The 13,665-nt window shown below is 41.8% G+C and overlaps 1 protein-coding gene across 4 annotated transcripts; it reads right to left on the bottom strand.

Annotated features, from left to right (window-relative positions):
- Window positions 1–3,908: 3,908 nt before the first annotated feature.
- ncln (nicalin) lies at window positions 3,909–13,096 on the bottom strand. 4 transcript variants are annotated; one of them, XM_020080900.2, is made up of 15 exons: window positions 12,793–13,096; window positions 11,970–12,160; window positions 11,218–11,362; window positions 11,001–11,095; window positions 9,587–9,667; window positions 9,275–9,378; window positions 8,890–8,978; window positions 8,543–8,682; window positions 8,054–8,280; window positions 7,649–7,736; window positions 7,515–7,553; window positions 6,419–6,582; window positions 6,223–6,276; window positions 5,867–5,945; window positions 3,909–5,554 (listed from the first exon to the last, which is right to left on the bottom strand). In XM_020080900.2, the coding sequence occupies exons 1-15, from the start codon at window positions 12,965–12,967 to the stop codon at window positions 5,492–5,494; spliced, it is 1,734 nt and encodes a 577-aa protein (XP_019936459.1). In that variant the 5' UTR covers window positions 12,968–13,096; the 3' UTR covers window positions 3,909–5,491. The 4 variants fall into 4 exon arrangements, with proteins under 4 accessions (XP_019936459.1, XP_019936463.1, XP_019936461.1 ...); XM_020080904.2 differs by having other exon boundaries at window positions 6,419–6,579; window positions 8,102–8,280; XM_020080902.2 differs by having other exon boundaries at window positions 6,419–6,579; window positions 12,793–13,095.
- Window positions 13,097–13,665: the final 569 nt, after the last annotated feature.

The following is a 13,665-nucleotide window of genomic DNA, read 5'->3' as shown; positions in this document are numbered from 1 at the left end:
CCTGTTGTGGGTCTGTAGACCTGTAGTCACCTTTAGTAGCCCCACAGATAAGAGACACGCTGACTGTCGGGGTCAGACGTGTTTGCCGTCACTTCCTTTCCTCCTCCTCCCTCTTCTGACTCCGTCCTCCCTCTTTCTCTCTCCGATGGAGAACAGGCTAAAAGAATCCAACCAGAGGGAAACATCCCCTTCTCACGGGAACTGTCTTTATGTCGGCTGTGATGCTGGAGAGCTTGTCCAGGTGCTGTTACACCACATGTATTGATTTCTCATATCATTGCACAAATCAGTGGTGGCGACTGCACAGCTCTGCTCCCCCTCCCTGCATCCATTAGTGTGAATGGAAAAGCCACATTGATGTGTGTGGGTACGCGTGTCGCGTGTGGGTGTGTTCCAGGATGCGGAGGAGCAGCCGAGTCTTTTAAACTCACAACATTTCACCTCTCAGTTTGTCTCGTGTACTGATGATCAACAGGTGATGGGAATATTCACTCGTTCATTCCCGTACAGAAAAAAAAAACCTTGTATTATTGTTTGTGTTTCCTCGTGTGTGTCCCAGCGTATATCTGCTGCTGCACTGACATGAAGGCATTCAAGCTGAACGTTGCTTTAATGACAGCCAATAGCTGGAATTGATAGATTGGGTTTTAAGTGTCACCCTCATGGTTTTAATTTGTGGAATTGAATCACGTTAATAACCGGTTCACATCGATTGGGGGTCTGAGGAAATAGGGAACAAACAGCCCAGGACTTGTTTTTAAGATAAAATTATGAAATAAAACATCATGTATGCACACATTATGGTATTTAGGAATGCATGATATCGGAATGATTTAAAAAAAAAAAAAAAAAATGCTATGAAATTGTCTTACAAACATTGAAGAAAAAAAATCATCTAACTGTGTAATCACATGTCTTTATAAATGTCTAAAATTCTTCCTGAACGGTGAGCAGCCGTGACCACTGAACACACGTGACGTCGGCAGACACAGAAACCTTCGTCTGGCATTGAAATGTGAATCTTTTAGCCGAGTCCTGCACGTGGGAGGATGTTTGATGCCTACGAACACGTTCAATTAAAGTGAAAGGGAACGATTTCATTTTGACCATCGTCTGTGGATCCCGCTGCTTTACTCTACGTGTGTTTAGTGGGAGCAGCTGCTGCACCTGTAGAAAATAAGGGATATTTCTACTCTTCCTACCTTCTCGATCAAATTCAAGCTTTTGTTTGGATGAACAGCTGCTTGTGCTGCTGGATCAGGCCGCAGATGTCGTCTGTCTGAGCGTTTGTCTTTTTTTTTTTTTGGTTTATCTGTTTGTCTTCCACGATTCTCACCTCAGCTATTTGAGGTGTTGAAACAAACGTTTTTCAGCAATCACTATTTTTGTTATTATTATTTTTGTCGCTGTAGTTCAGGTTATAATTGTTGATTTCTTTTGGAATTGCTGCTGTTTTAATTTTATTCTCTGAGAGCACTGTTTGTATTCCAGTTGTTGTTTTTCTGCTGTGTCAGTGACGTTCTGCTCAGATCAGATCATTTCCAGGGACCAGGGAGACGTAGGGAGACACAACAAACATCTGGATTTAGTTCCATAATCTCGTCTTTTTTAATCGAAATGCTGGCTCCCACTCATTTTACTGTAGTCATTGCACACGTGTACTGTAAGCGACATGCTTTATCAGACATGTCACTGTGTGTGTAATATATCAGGCACTCAGTGTCAGACTGGTTTTTACCGGCGTGGTGTTCTGGCAGGAAGTGACCCCCGGTGTCCTGCCCGCTCGACTGTGAGACTAGATTATCATAGTTTGTTGATTTATTGTTTTGGTTATTATGTGATAACAGACGAGGGACGGGTGGGATGACGCCCACAGAGTCCTGTGATCTGGATTAGGTGCATCTGGTATGGTACTAAGTGCAGAAGGTGCCTCTTCAGTTTCTCCTACGCTCTCCAGTTGTGTCAAACAGTGCTGTAACGATGAGAGGTGGGAGATATGAAGATGTACGTAATCACGATTTCAATCTGGGATTTAGTTTTTTCCTTAATATCATGCTAACTGTACTTTAAACATCGCTGGGTGTATTCAGAACAATATTTTTAATCTATTAGATGTTTTCTGGCTTTCTCAGTTTTTACAAATTATACTGATAACTGATTTTCTTACTTTAACCATGAAGAATTTATTTGTCCATTTATAAACTTTCAAACCTCGTATTACCACACATTGTCAGCACTGAGGAGCAATGCTTCCCAAACTAGGGGTTGGGAGACACAGAATGAGGGTCACAAGAGGATTTCTAGATTATGTGGCATCATTGTTTTGGGGGTCAGAGGCTGTTGAACCTCTCTGTTGATGTGAGTCCTGAACGATGCAAATGAGTCTAATAGTCTGAGCTCCGGCTCAGAGTGTTTTAATTCAACCTCATTCTTCCGCACGAGATGATTTTCTCACACACCTGTGTAAGAGCTGTGATATCACCCTGTGTATAAATGTCAGCACATGAAATCATGTATATTATGAGGATTTTGTCCCCCCCCCCCCCCGACTGCTACTCCCGCAACTGCTGAAACTGTCCAAAACTGAATGAAGATTGAGAGAAAGTCACTTTATTTTTCATTCTGATCTGATTTGGCTGATTCTTATTTAAATGTTTGATACAACATTGGCTCACACTTCACTAACACAGCTCATGTTTGGTTTACGTTGTTGGACACATGTCGCCTGTGAAGCTCAGTTCTGTCAGACAGCTCACGGGGGACGGATTTATTCCGTGTGTGGAGTTCAGAATTGATAATTAGTAAATGTGTTGGCAAACAGATCAGTAAAATACCACCAACTAGAATGATACTCACTATCATCAGGTGTCCCTCCACCAAAGTCTAACAGTCCTCTTAAATTAAATCAACCAAGTACTCACACTCATGGAGACAATTCCCGAAAGGCATTTTGTTTTCAGGTCGTGACAATGTACATATGTGAGCACGATATGTCAAGTAAGCCTTGGAGGAATCAAAGATGAACTGATTCGACTTGAGTGATCAAAGATATTATGTGAGTCTTTAAAAAACTGTGTGTAGACAAACTGCACTGGTTGGAGGACTGTAAATTTAGTTCAATCAAGATCGATGCATTATTTCCAGGGAAATTGGTGAAAACATAAAAAATGTAATAAATAACTGCCCTATCCATCCCTCAGCGGGATCCGCTCCAAAATTGAATGGCTTCTCTCTTGGCCAATGTCCCATCACTCCCAGAAATCTGCTCAGTAGTTATTGAAGAATCCTGCTGACAAGCAAACCGAGAAGTGTGAAAACAACCTGCTTAGGTACCGACAGGAAGTCTGCAGCACATTTGAGATGCAGCTGGAGTTGGATGGTAGTAAACATGAGTTGTCTGAACTGACTCACAGGCGTCATGTCATTATGACACAAAGCGTCTGCATGATTGCGTCGATTGTGCCAAATCGTCCCCCTAAATAACGAGGTGTTTGTGGGAGCTGGTGAAAAGCTTGTAGAGAGCGGCGGTCTATAGAAAAGCCCTACAGGTGTTTCTTATAAATTGCACTGTAATTTATTAGTATTGTTTTTATTGTTCATTAGTAGATCTAAATTAGAAATAAGGGAGAATTTGGTTTTTTTTTAACGACTTTCTGGTTTAAATCATAATTTAAATCTCTTCAATCAAAAGTGTATTTGAACGATAGATTTCAACAAAAGTGTAAACTCTATAAATTGCCCCGTTTGTTTGTTTTTGTTCTGTTCTATAAATCGGATCACTTTCTAAAATCTGACAACTTGAGACTTGCTCTTTTGTAATAGTTTTAATACCATTCAAGAAATGTTTTACTTTTTCCTCTCCCATAAAATAAAACTTGTCATTAAAACAAGGACATGTTTCTCATGACTTTTCCTTTGTCATCGTTTATTTTAAATCACAACTGATATCGTTGTCATCGCACAGATCAAGAGTCGAGGATGAGGTGAAACAAGAGTTCAGAGCAGAGTTCTTCTCAGTGCACACATGAAAACTGCTTCAATAAATTAAAAACTCACATGTACCACACAGTATTTCCCTCATGTTGGTGAATACACAGTCACTCTCTGTTGCGAGGAGGGGGGGGGGGTTGATACAGTTCATGCAGTCACACACAGAAAATACGAAACAGTGAAAAAAACCCATGACACGCAAGGAAGGTGGAGGCAGAAAGATCAAGGAAACAATACAAAGTTATTGTTGAAGTGACACAACTTATTACCTGGATGTGTTTAAGATCATTTATCTAATCCAACATTTTAAGACATTGATGTATAAATACTGCAGCTCTGGTTTGACACAGCTCTAAAAACCTTCTGATTGAGTCGGTTGTTTTTGCTTCAGTCAGCAAGAGACATGATTTCTACTGATAAAAAAGGAGTAAAGGGGGAAGTTTTATCTCATCGACTCCCACCGGCTCCGATTAGACAAGAAAACATGATTGTTGCGTGTGACCTTTTGGAACATGAGCGTTCAGATTAGAGACCTTCAGCATCATTTTTTTAATCAAATCAAGATAAAAAGAAAGACATTGAAAATGTGAAACAATCAAACACCAACAGAGAAATAAACCTGGAAAAAGGCAACGCAAAAAGAATCTGTTATCAAATTTCTATATATTAAATGGGGAGAAAGTTTCATACACACAATAATTATTTGAAAATGATTTTCTTTTCCATTCAGCTTTATTTTAATGTTAATTTACTCACTACCATCAAGATTAAATAAATCCTACTTCACATTTTATTTCGACAACTTGTCTTTTCCGTAAACTCGTATTTTCGGAGTCATTTTCTCGTCTGCTCATTGCAGCACTTGCAGATCTATATCTACGTTCTTAGTGACGTAATCCCCATGTCCTTACTGACTATGAAGAGATGTAGAACCAACAGATCGATCAATGAACAGAAACACAGGGAAACAGGCGGCTTCTACAGGAACTAATAATCTAAAGATGTGGTTGGTCAACACGTCTCTGAACAAAATTAATTCTGGACTAAACTCTGTGTGGTCAGTTTCCTTCCAGTCACCCAAGAAAACATGCAACATGAGTAAACTGAGGAGAGGAATTTAAAGGCAGTGTCACATAATCTCACTTCATCGGTTCGTAGACCTCTGAGTTGTGAACACATGATTTTAAATCTAACAAAAGAGTCAAAGAGTGAAATATTTCCAATACTTGGGATATCAGAAAACAAAGACGAGACATCTGTGGAGAGAAGAATGATTCCTGATTATTCTGGTCCTTAAAACAGAAAACGGATTAAGTTGGCAGCAGGACAGTTTCTGACATCATAGTTTGTGGATCAGGATTAAGGACGTGGAAGTGATTCTGCTGGTTTGGAAACCACTGCGAGAACTGCAGCTCGACCCAGCGTCTATGTTCTTACTGGCTCGAGTTTCATGTATCAGACGGGAGGGGGTCAGGAACAGGAAAGAGGTGGGTGGGTTGGATTAGTGGACCTTCGCCTTGGGTTGAGTGATTCTGCGGACAACACTGTAGAGGACTCCGAAATTCTGTTCAGAGACGACAAAACCAGAGACGGTGTTCAGTTCATGTGTCCAGAAGAAAAGGTCCAAAACACATCAGCACATATCACAAGCAGCTTTTAAAGGTCGCTTGAGAAACAATTTCAGCCTGATTGTATGTTTCATGTAGAGATGAAGTCCAACAGGAAAATCATGGTCCAATTAAATTGTATCTACTTATCAAATAAATCGTTTTTTTAAATTATCAGACCGAACATATTGAAATATGTCAATTCTGATATTCACGCAGCCAAACTAACCCTAACCCGACAAACATGTGATGCATGAACAGCCACTTACCTGGATCGCTAGGTACATCATCCCTAAGTAGGCTGCGATGCAGACAGCCAGCAGCAGGTCGAAAATAGCAGGCTTCACTCTGAGGGAGAGAGAGAACAGCAGCAGAGAGAGGGAGCGTTAAACAGTGAAAGACAGTTAGAAATGGTCGCTCTCATTATGTGATGGCCGTTTTTCAGTAAGGACTAAAATGTAAGAAATGTAGTGAACTGAGGATTCATTGCAACTAAACGAGACAGACTGCTGATGTTCCAGATAGCCGAGAGCCGGAGAGCTTTTACTGAGCGACAGTAAATCAGTATGAGCTGCAGTAAAAGATTATAGATGGATAGGAGGGAGAGGAGCCGATTAAAGTTTACCTGTAAGCATTCATGGTTTGTTTGAGCTGGTCATAGAAAACAAACTCTGGATCCCTGAGGAGGAGAAAGATGAAAACTTTAACATCAAGAGCAGAAAACCGATCAAAACGCACTGATATGAATATTATTTGACGACCTGCATTTCAAACCGTAACCCAGTGTGCATCAGTGTTTTCGGTTCCACCCTCGTGTTTACCTTTTGTCAGCTTTGACATAGTGTCTCTTGACGTCCTTGAGGTAACGTCCGAGGTGATACTCCAGAGTGGACACCACGCTGCTGTCTTTGTCCAGCAGCTGTGCAGCACGTGGCTGCGCTGTGAGCCAGTCCACCACCGCCGATAACTGCTCCTCCTGCACCTGCTGATGTGGCACAAGCCAAATTATTACTACTTCACAATATGAACACGATATGAACACGATATGAACACGGCCCAACAGAGATTTACCACCAGCCTGTGATGAAAAACACCAAAGTGAAATAAATGTAAAAACTGTAGATAATCATTATATTAAGTAATACCTGTGTTTCTAAGTAATTTGACCTGCTTGCTTTTAGATTTTAATTTTTACTGAATAATATTCTAAATATTCTGAACAACACAAGTTATGAACTAGAACAAAAGGAGGCCAATGTTACCAATGTTTTATTTTCTTGTGGAGATCTATTACGACTGTGCCCACATGAGAGCCGCATCAGGAGTTTCCAGTCTTGGCAGGTTCAGGGACTTGTCTATTGCAGCAGCGCCCTCTGCAGCAGCACATGTGTATTAAGTCTGTTGGGATCCGTGTCCAAGCTATTAAGTGGTTTTCATTTATATAAAAACCCCAAAGCTTATCAATCTCTGACTGAGTAGTTTCCTCTCTGAATACTGGAGATGAACTCTGGTTTTCAACTTAATTACTCTTGATTCTGACAACTGATGCTGCAACTTTCAGTCGTTGACACACTTCTCGCTAAAGTTACAAACAGCAAGAACGTTCAGGGTGAGGATGGAAGTGGCTTCATTTTCCATATTTCACACAGATTCTGAAGCTGTGATTATGTGGTAAGAAAAGTTGAATAGCGTTGCTTTCATGCAGGGACACGTTTCAGCTGTCACTGATTAATCTGTTTCACTAAATCCAGTTTTATTGTGTGGTGCCAAATCTGCTCGTCATTGTTCGTGCAGTCAGTTTTGCTCCAGAAACACAGCTAAACTTTAAAATGATGCAATAACCTGAAAACCTTCTCCTGCCAAGGCTTTACCTGCATCACTGAGTCTCTTACAGTGCATGTAATTTTAATGACTTACCATTTGTTCAGTGAAGATCTGCAGGTCTCCGGGGGCCCCCTGAGCAGCAGAACATAAATATCACATCACAGGCAGGTAACAGGCAAAGCTTTTACTGTTTCCCCCCCATACATTTTCTCATCATTCATTTGTACCTTCTCTGTGAGGTTGTAGATGACCCTGGCCAGTGCCTCTGCTACCACCTTGGTGTTCCTGCCAAGTTTCTTTACATCGACGTGAGGCCTGTAAGACACAAGCACAAGTTTGCTGACAGTTCGAGAGATAGTAAAAAGACAAAGAGTCTGATCCCAGAGCACCTAGAGCCACCGAAGAGTAGGTTTAGAAAAATACAGACAGACTGACAGAGAGAAGGACCGCTACAGAAGTAAAAGAGGATTAATAGAAGTTAAACAATTGTAAATGGTAACTGATGATGGATATGATTACCCTGATCAAGCACCTGAACAATTCAGTTTGTCATGAAAGTGACATCAACGATATGAAGGAAGACAGCTAGGATGGAAACTTGGTGATTGAGAGACTTGCAGTAATGAACCCACCCAGCAGGGGGCTCTCCCGCTCCGTGGCGAGAGGAGGGGGACACTGACCGCGAGTCCATGATGCTGGAGCGCTGAGCCAGGCGGTGCGAGGGGAGGTGTGACAGAGTGAAGGCCGGCAGCCGGCGGATCCCGAAGCGCTCGTGCTCCCAGGCCAGCATGTCGTCGGCCAGGTTGATTTTCTTGTGGACCATGGAGAACTTGACCTCCGGGTACTGACTGCTCACCACCTGAGGAAGAGAGGGGGACAGGAAACGACGGCCGCTGCGTCAGTTTCCTGAAACTTTTCTACAGGCTTCAAATTAAAGGTGCAGTGAAACAAACTAGTGTGGCTGGGTTTGCTGATATACTCAGATATGAAAACTTTGGATGTCAATTTCTTCTGAATATATAAAATCGTCTTTCTTTACTCACCTGTTTAAGGATCTAGATAAATGTCTAATTATTTAACTGTATCACTGTCTGAAGTGTATCAAGCAGCGTCATTCTTACCGTCTCCAGCTCCTTGAGCAGAGAATACTGTGGAGTTCCCTCTTTAGGAGGTTTGGACACATGGAGGTGCATAGAGTCTCCGTTCCCCAGAGTGTCCAGACACAACACGAAGGCCACGTTGTCCTGCAGCAGACTGGAGTCTATTGTCAGAGGAAGAGGTGCAACAGTAGAGAGAGATAATAAATATATTAATGATTGTCGAATCAAGTAGCATATATAAGAAAAAACTAGAGCTAGAACTCATCAAACTGGCACATAGAGCACAGTGCATGATAGTCATGGTGCCATTTGAATCTGTTCTATACTCGTCTATAAGTTGTGTGTGTGTTAAAGATGCTGGACGTTACCTGTGTGGTCCAAATTCTCCTCCAGCCAACGTTTGGTGCCCTGGTAATTAAACTTCCCTCCACCCGACACGAAGAACAGCAGGTTGTACCTGAAAACAACAGGATTCACAAATGAGTTAAAAAGGTAATGGATGAAGATGATGTGTGTAAAGTCCATTACTCCTTTTCTAACCACGTTCAGCTGCTGTACAGTTCATCCAGACATCACAATGTTATAATTACAGTCAGATGTGATGCTGATAGCGATACATGACGGTGTCAAACAATATGTTTTTTGGCTTTTTTTAATTTAGCTAAAACAGTTTAAAAAATAACCTTTGAGCTTCAGGAGACACAAAATGATCTACAAAACAGTCTGAATGTGAAGGTCGCTGTCATTCCTCACCCGGCGTGTGTCCTCTTGTAGGTGTAGAGTTTCGAGAAGAGACGAGCCAGCTCTAGTAACATGGACACTCCACTACCGTTGGAGTCGGCACCGTACGACAGCCACTGGACACAACGCAGGCACAGAGTCACATTACTTTTCTCGCTTGCTCTCTATTTACTGACATTGCTGTGTTAGTTCCTGAAGTATCATTGTATGAATTCATCAAATTTAACCAAATCCTACAGAGATCTGCAGACAAAATATTTATGCTGCTAAATGTTTTAAAGGTGTGGGGGAGGATTTGTTAGAAGAAAGAAGCAGTGAACATACTGGAGCGACTCCAAACGAGTCGTAGTGTGACACCACCACGATAGTGGGCAAGTCCTCTCCTCCAACTCCAGCCAAACGACCCTGGTGGAAAGCATAAGAACAGATTAGAAACTGAGTCTGTCGCACTGAATTTAGCAACGCAAATGCAACTGGGTGTATTCAAGTGTCTGGCAGTGTGACTGTGGAGAGCTGAAGTGAGTCACAGTCGACCTCCTGACCACAAACCCTCTAATCCCCTGCAGTGTGACTAAACCTCTTTTTACTTCTAAAATCTCAAATTAGCAACTCCTGAACTAAAACTTGTGCTGCTTCATTTTGTGCCTTTCTGACTAAAACAGTTTGACTTCAAACAAACTTAAACAATGAGCGCTGCCATTCACTTCCTTTCATGAACCAATGTAAGACCAGGCAATCAATTCTTGCTGAGTCTGGATGAAAGAATAGATGACATCAGAGGCCTGTACAACGAAGCAGGGTTAAACTCTTTTCATAATAAAGGTCTATGGTCTCACATTCAGCTTAATATTCCATTTGTTTCGGGTAAACAGGTGTTGTTAGATATTAATTGAAGTTTAATCTTGTCAACAAAAGAAAAAGCAAACCAAAGCAACAATCAGCCCTCTCAGGCACCAGGCTGCAGAATGTGTCAGTGTTTGTGTTCAATCATCATGTGACAAAGAGAAACTGAATAAACACCAAATGAAATTGCAGCAGTGAGACTCTCTTAACAAATTCATCTTTGACTAAAAACCCTCAGGCTTTCAGTACACACAGCAGTTTTTGTTCAGGAGTTTAAGCCCACACACATAGAGAAAAACACACAATGGACACTAAGCTACTGCAGCAGGTAGCACACTAGATTCCCAAAGCCTGTTACAGCTAAAGGTACCAGGAGACGTTCTACCTCCACCTCACAAGTGGATGTTTTCTTATTTGGAGCCGGGCTAATTAGTGAAATCATTTTCTTAAGAAAAGCAAACCCAAAAGGTGGAGTTTTAGCAGCTCATTGCTTGATCAGTTTTACTCTTCTCTTGATTTGAAAAAGGGGATTTAAAGGATTAAGGAAATACCTCATCTTGTGGAATGATGTTGTATTATTTTATATTGTATTGTTTGTATTATACATGACAGGCACAACCCGAGGCTGGTAGAGCGGTGACAACTGCACCTGAACAAACACCGATCACATATTTATGAATGCAATTCACTAAAACCAGATCTCCTATTTAATAAAAAACTGAACTGAAGATTTGAAAAACTTGGAATATACTGAGAACTGTGCATATGATTATGATATTTGCAAGTGAACAACAACCTATCCACTGCCTGCTGCAACTGAGGATATCTGTCTGTTAAGAAAATAGTATATGCAAACTAAATTAAAAATTGGCTCTTGAAGGGGAAAACAAGTCACCTCTAAACTGGTGATGGCCCAGTCGTTGACTGCTTTGCTCTGAGCTCCACTGGTGACCATCTGGAAGCCGTTTGCTGTGGCCGTGTGCAGCAGCACTGAAGAAAACAGAGTAAAATTAAATTCATCACTGATCTTTGTGCTATCCAGTCAAACATTGTGAGACCTGACTTTTTGATCCAAGTGTGTTACAGTTGGTTTGGTGAGTGATGAGTTTCACCTTCAGCAGCTGACAAAGAGCCCTGTGAGGAGGACGAGGTCAGGGTCTGGGTGTAGATGGACAGCAGCTCATCGTCCTCCATGGCAAAGTACACGGGGACAATGGTCTCAGTGGCTAACATCTCTGGCTCCAGCTCCATAAACTGCTACAGAAGCAAGAAGACAAGACAAAAGACACATATTGAAGACACTGGTTAAAGAGAAAAGACATTTAACCAAATAAATAACTCAAACATCTGCTACTGCTGGATTCCAGAGGGAGTAATGATCCCACTCGTACAGTGTGAAGTCTAATTAGTGACAGCTTATGCAGTTATCTTCACTGACTTAATGCTAAATCTCAGCAATCAGAATGATTGAAAGAAAATCCCTGTGTTACTGTTAACCATTGTTGTTTCTCGTTCATAGTATTTTCTGTAAGTGTGCAATCGGCTACAGAGTAGACAATCTGCTTCCTGTTTACACTGACATGCCCAGTGTATGTGTGCGGTCACGTATAATCCACATATCCACAACGTCATTTACGTTGGTGCGGAGCTAAAATGCTTGTGTGGACAGAGATCATTTTAGTTTTTAAAACAAAAACATAGGTCTTCTTTAGCTGAATATGTGTGGATCAACTCAACAGATGTTTTGTACAGTTTACCCTCAATGACTTACATAGTTAGTTCACAACAATTGAACAAAGAGTGGAATCACTTCAAGTCAAAAGACAACTAAAGCCTTATTTGTGACCATAGTGTGTGTCAGTACCTGCACTATGTCCTGGGGCATAGCAGACATATTCTTGGGCAGCGTGATGACCACAGCTCCCGCTGACTGGCGCAGGGCTTTCTGGTACTTGTCGTAGGAGAAGTCTGCGAGCCGCATGATAACACAGCGACGACTTAGTACCTCTGCCTCCACAGTACGAGCCTCAGTGTTCAGGATGGCGTTCCTGGTACCTGGGGACAACGACATCTATTAATCATTCAAAAATGGACTCCTGACTTTTGTGAAGAGGACCAGGCGAGGAGTAACACAACAGACCGTGTCACACTGAGACAAGGACAAAGGTCAATAGAGGATGTGTGGAGTTGATGATCTGTTAGTCAGGTTTGGCAGCTTCCAATGATTATCATCACTAACACTGGAGACAAAGTGGAAGCTTCATCTTCACCTGCTCTCACATGTACACACAGAACTTCAGAAGTGATCGTGTCATGTCATCAGTGTGAAACCTTAGAGGAGGAGGAGTGATCACATTTGTTGACCTATATTTTGTCTCCACCATGTGTAACTTGGATTTTTCACTGTCGCTAAGCTAATGGTGAATCAATACGTCCAGCCACAGTTTTAATAAAGGGACACACACGTTAGCATTTGCGGACAGATTTAAATTTCAGGTCATGATCCCGATTTGGCAAACGGTGCTAAGCTTTAGCATTAGCAGCTAGTTAGCTGTAGCGACCCCTGCGTGCTGTCGTTCAGGAGGCTGCATAAAGCTGCTGGGAGACGGACCGGCTCGAGGGCCGAGTCGCCGCAGTGACGCGAACATTCGTTCCTGGGTGACGGACCGGAGAAGCGACCGACTCACCGTAGGGCTGTCCCTGCAGGTCGTACTGCTGCATGCGGTACACCGTGAACTCATGCGCCGCCTCGGCCGGGAGCGGTGACACCAGGATGAGCACCGCGGGGATGAACACGATGAAGGTGAGGGGAAAGGAAGATTTAAACATGTTGTCGAACACTTCACTCGCCTCCTCGAACATGTTGGCGATTCTGTTGAGTGCACAGCCGGGGAAGGAACACTGTTTTCAGCTGTCACCGCTTTCACACACACCGACAACCGGGGACCGAGCTCAAGCTAACAACCGGAGCCTGTGCTACAGAATTCTGATCAGGCAAATGACGGAAGCGCCTCTGTCTCTGGACTGAGACAATAATAAATCCAACAGTGTCACTGGTTTGATAAAATACTTCATTTAGGTTTAAATGTTTGAAATAAAGTGTTTACTTATAACATTAATCTGTTAATTCAATATTTCCAAGATGAATAATCCAGGGTCCTTCAGGGATCTTGAAGGACAGCTACAAATGTAAGAGGCATGGAGTAGTTTGTGTCACTAGATGGCGCAGTACACCACACCTCTGAGAATATGGACTTCAATACAATAACATCATCATAAATATATAGTCAACCAAATAATATCAATGACATGCTTTTATTATTATTATGATTAATATTTTTATGTTTCATAAAACTATAGAATTTGGATATATATATATTTATATATATATTTATATATATATAAAAATATCACTTGATGATGAAGCACCATAATCAGGACTAGATCACGAGGCCTATTTGGTGAAATGTATTATTTAACATAGAAATGAATTAATCTGATCATCAATATATTTTTAGGATTTTTGGCACAAGTCACAGTGTTTGGCTCTGCAAGACACA

This window comes from Paralichthys olivaceus, chromosome 3 (assembly GCF_024713975.1).
Source record: "Paralichthys olivaceus isolate ysfri-2021 chromosome 3, ASM2471397v2, whole genome shotgun sequence".
NCBI classification, from domain to species: Eukaryota; Metazoa; Chordata; class Actinopteri; order Pleuronectiformes; family Paralichthyidae; genus Paralichthys; species Paralichthys olivaceus.
The sequence above is the reverse complement of the archived record's forward strand: the minus strand, read 5'-3'. Positions and strand labels throughout refer to the sequence as shown.

Coding starts and splice junctions, on each gene's coding strand:
- ncln (XM_020080900.2), bottom strand. CDS start 12,967: ATGTTCGAGGAGGCGAGTGAAGTGTTCGACAACATGTTTAAATCTTCC. Junction 9,379..9,586: donor ACTCGTTTGGAGTCGCTCCA/GTATGTTCACTG, acceptor CGTTGTGTCCAG/TGGCTGTCGTACGGTGCCGA. Junction 8,979..9,274: donor TACAAGAGGACACACGCCGG/GTGAGGAATGAC, acceptor TGTTGTTTTCAG/GTACAACCTGCTGTTCTTCG.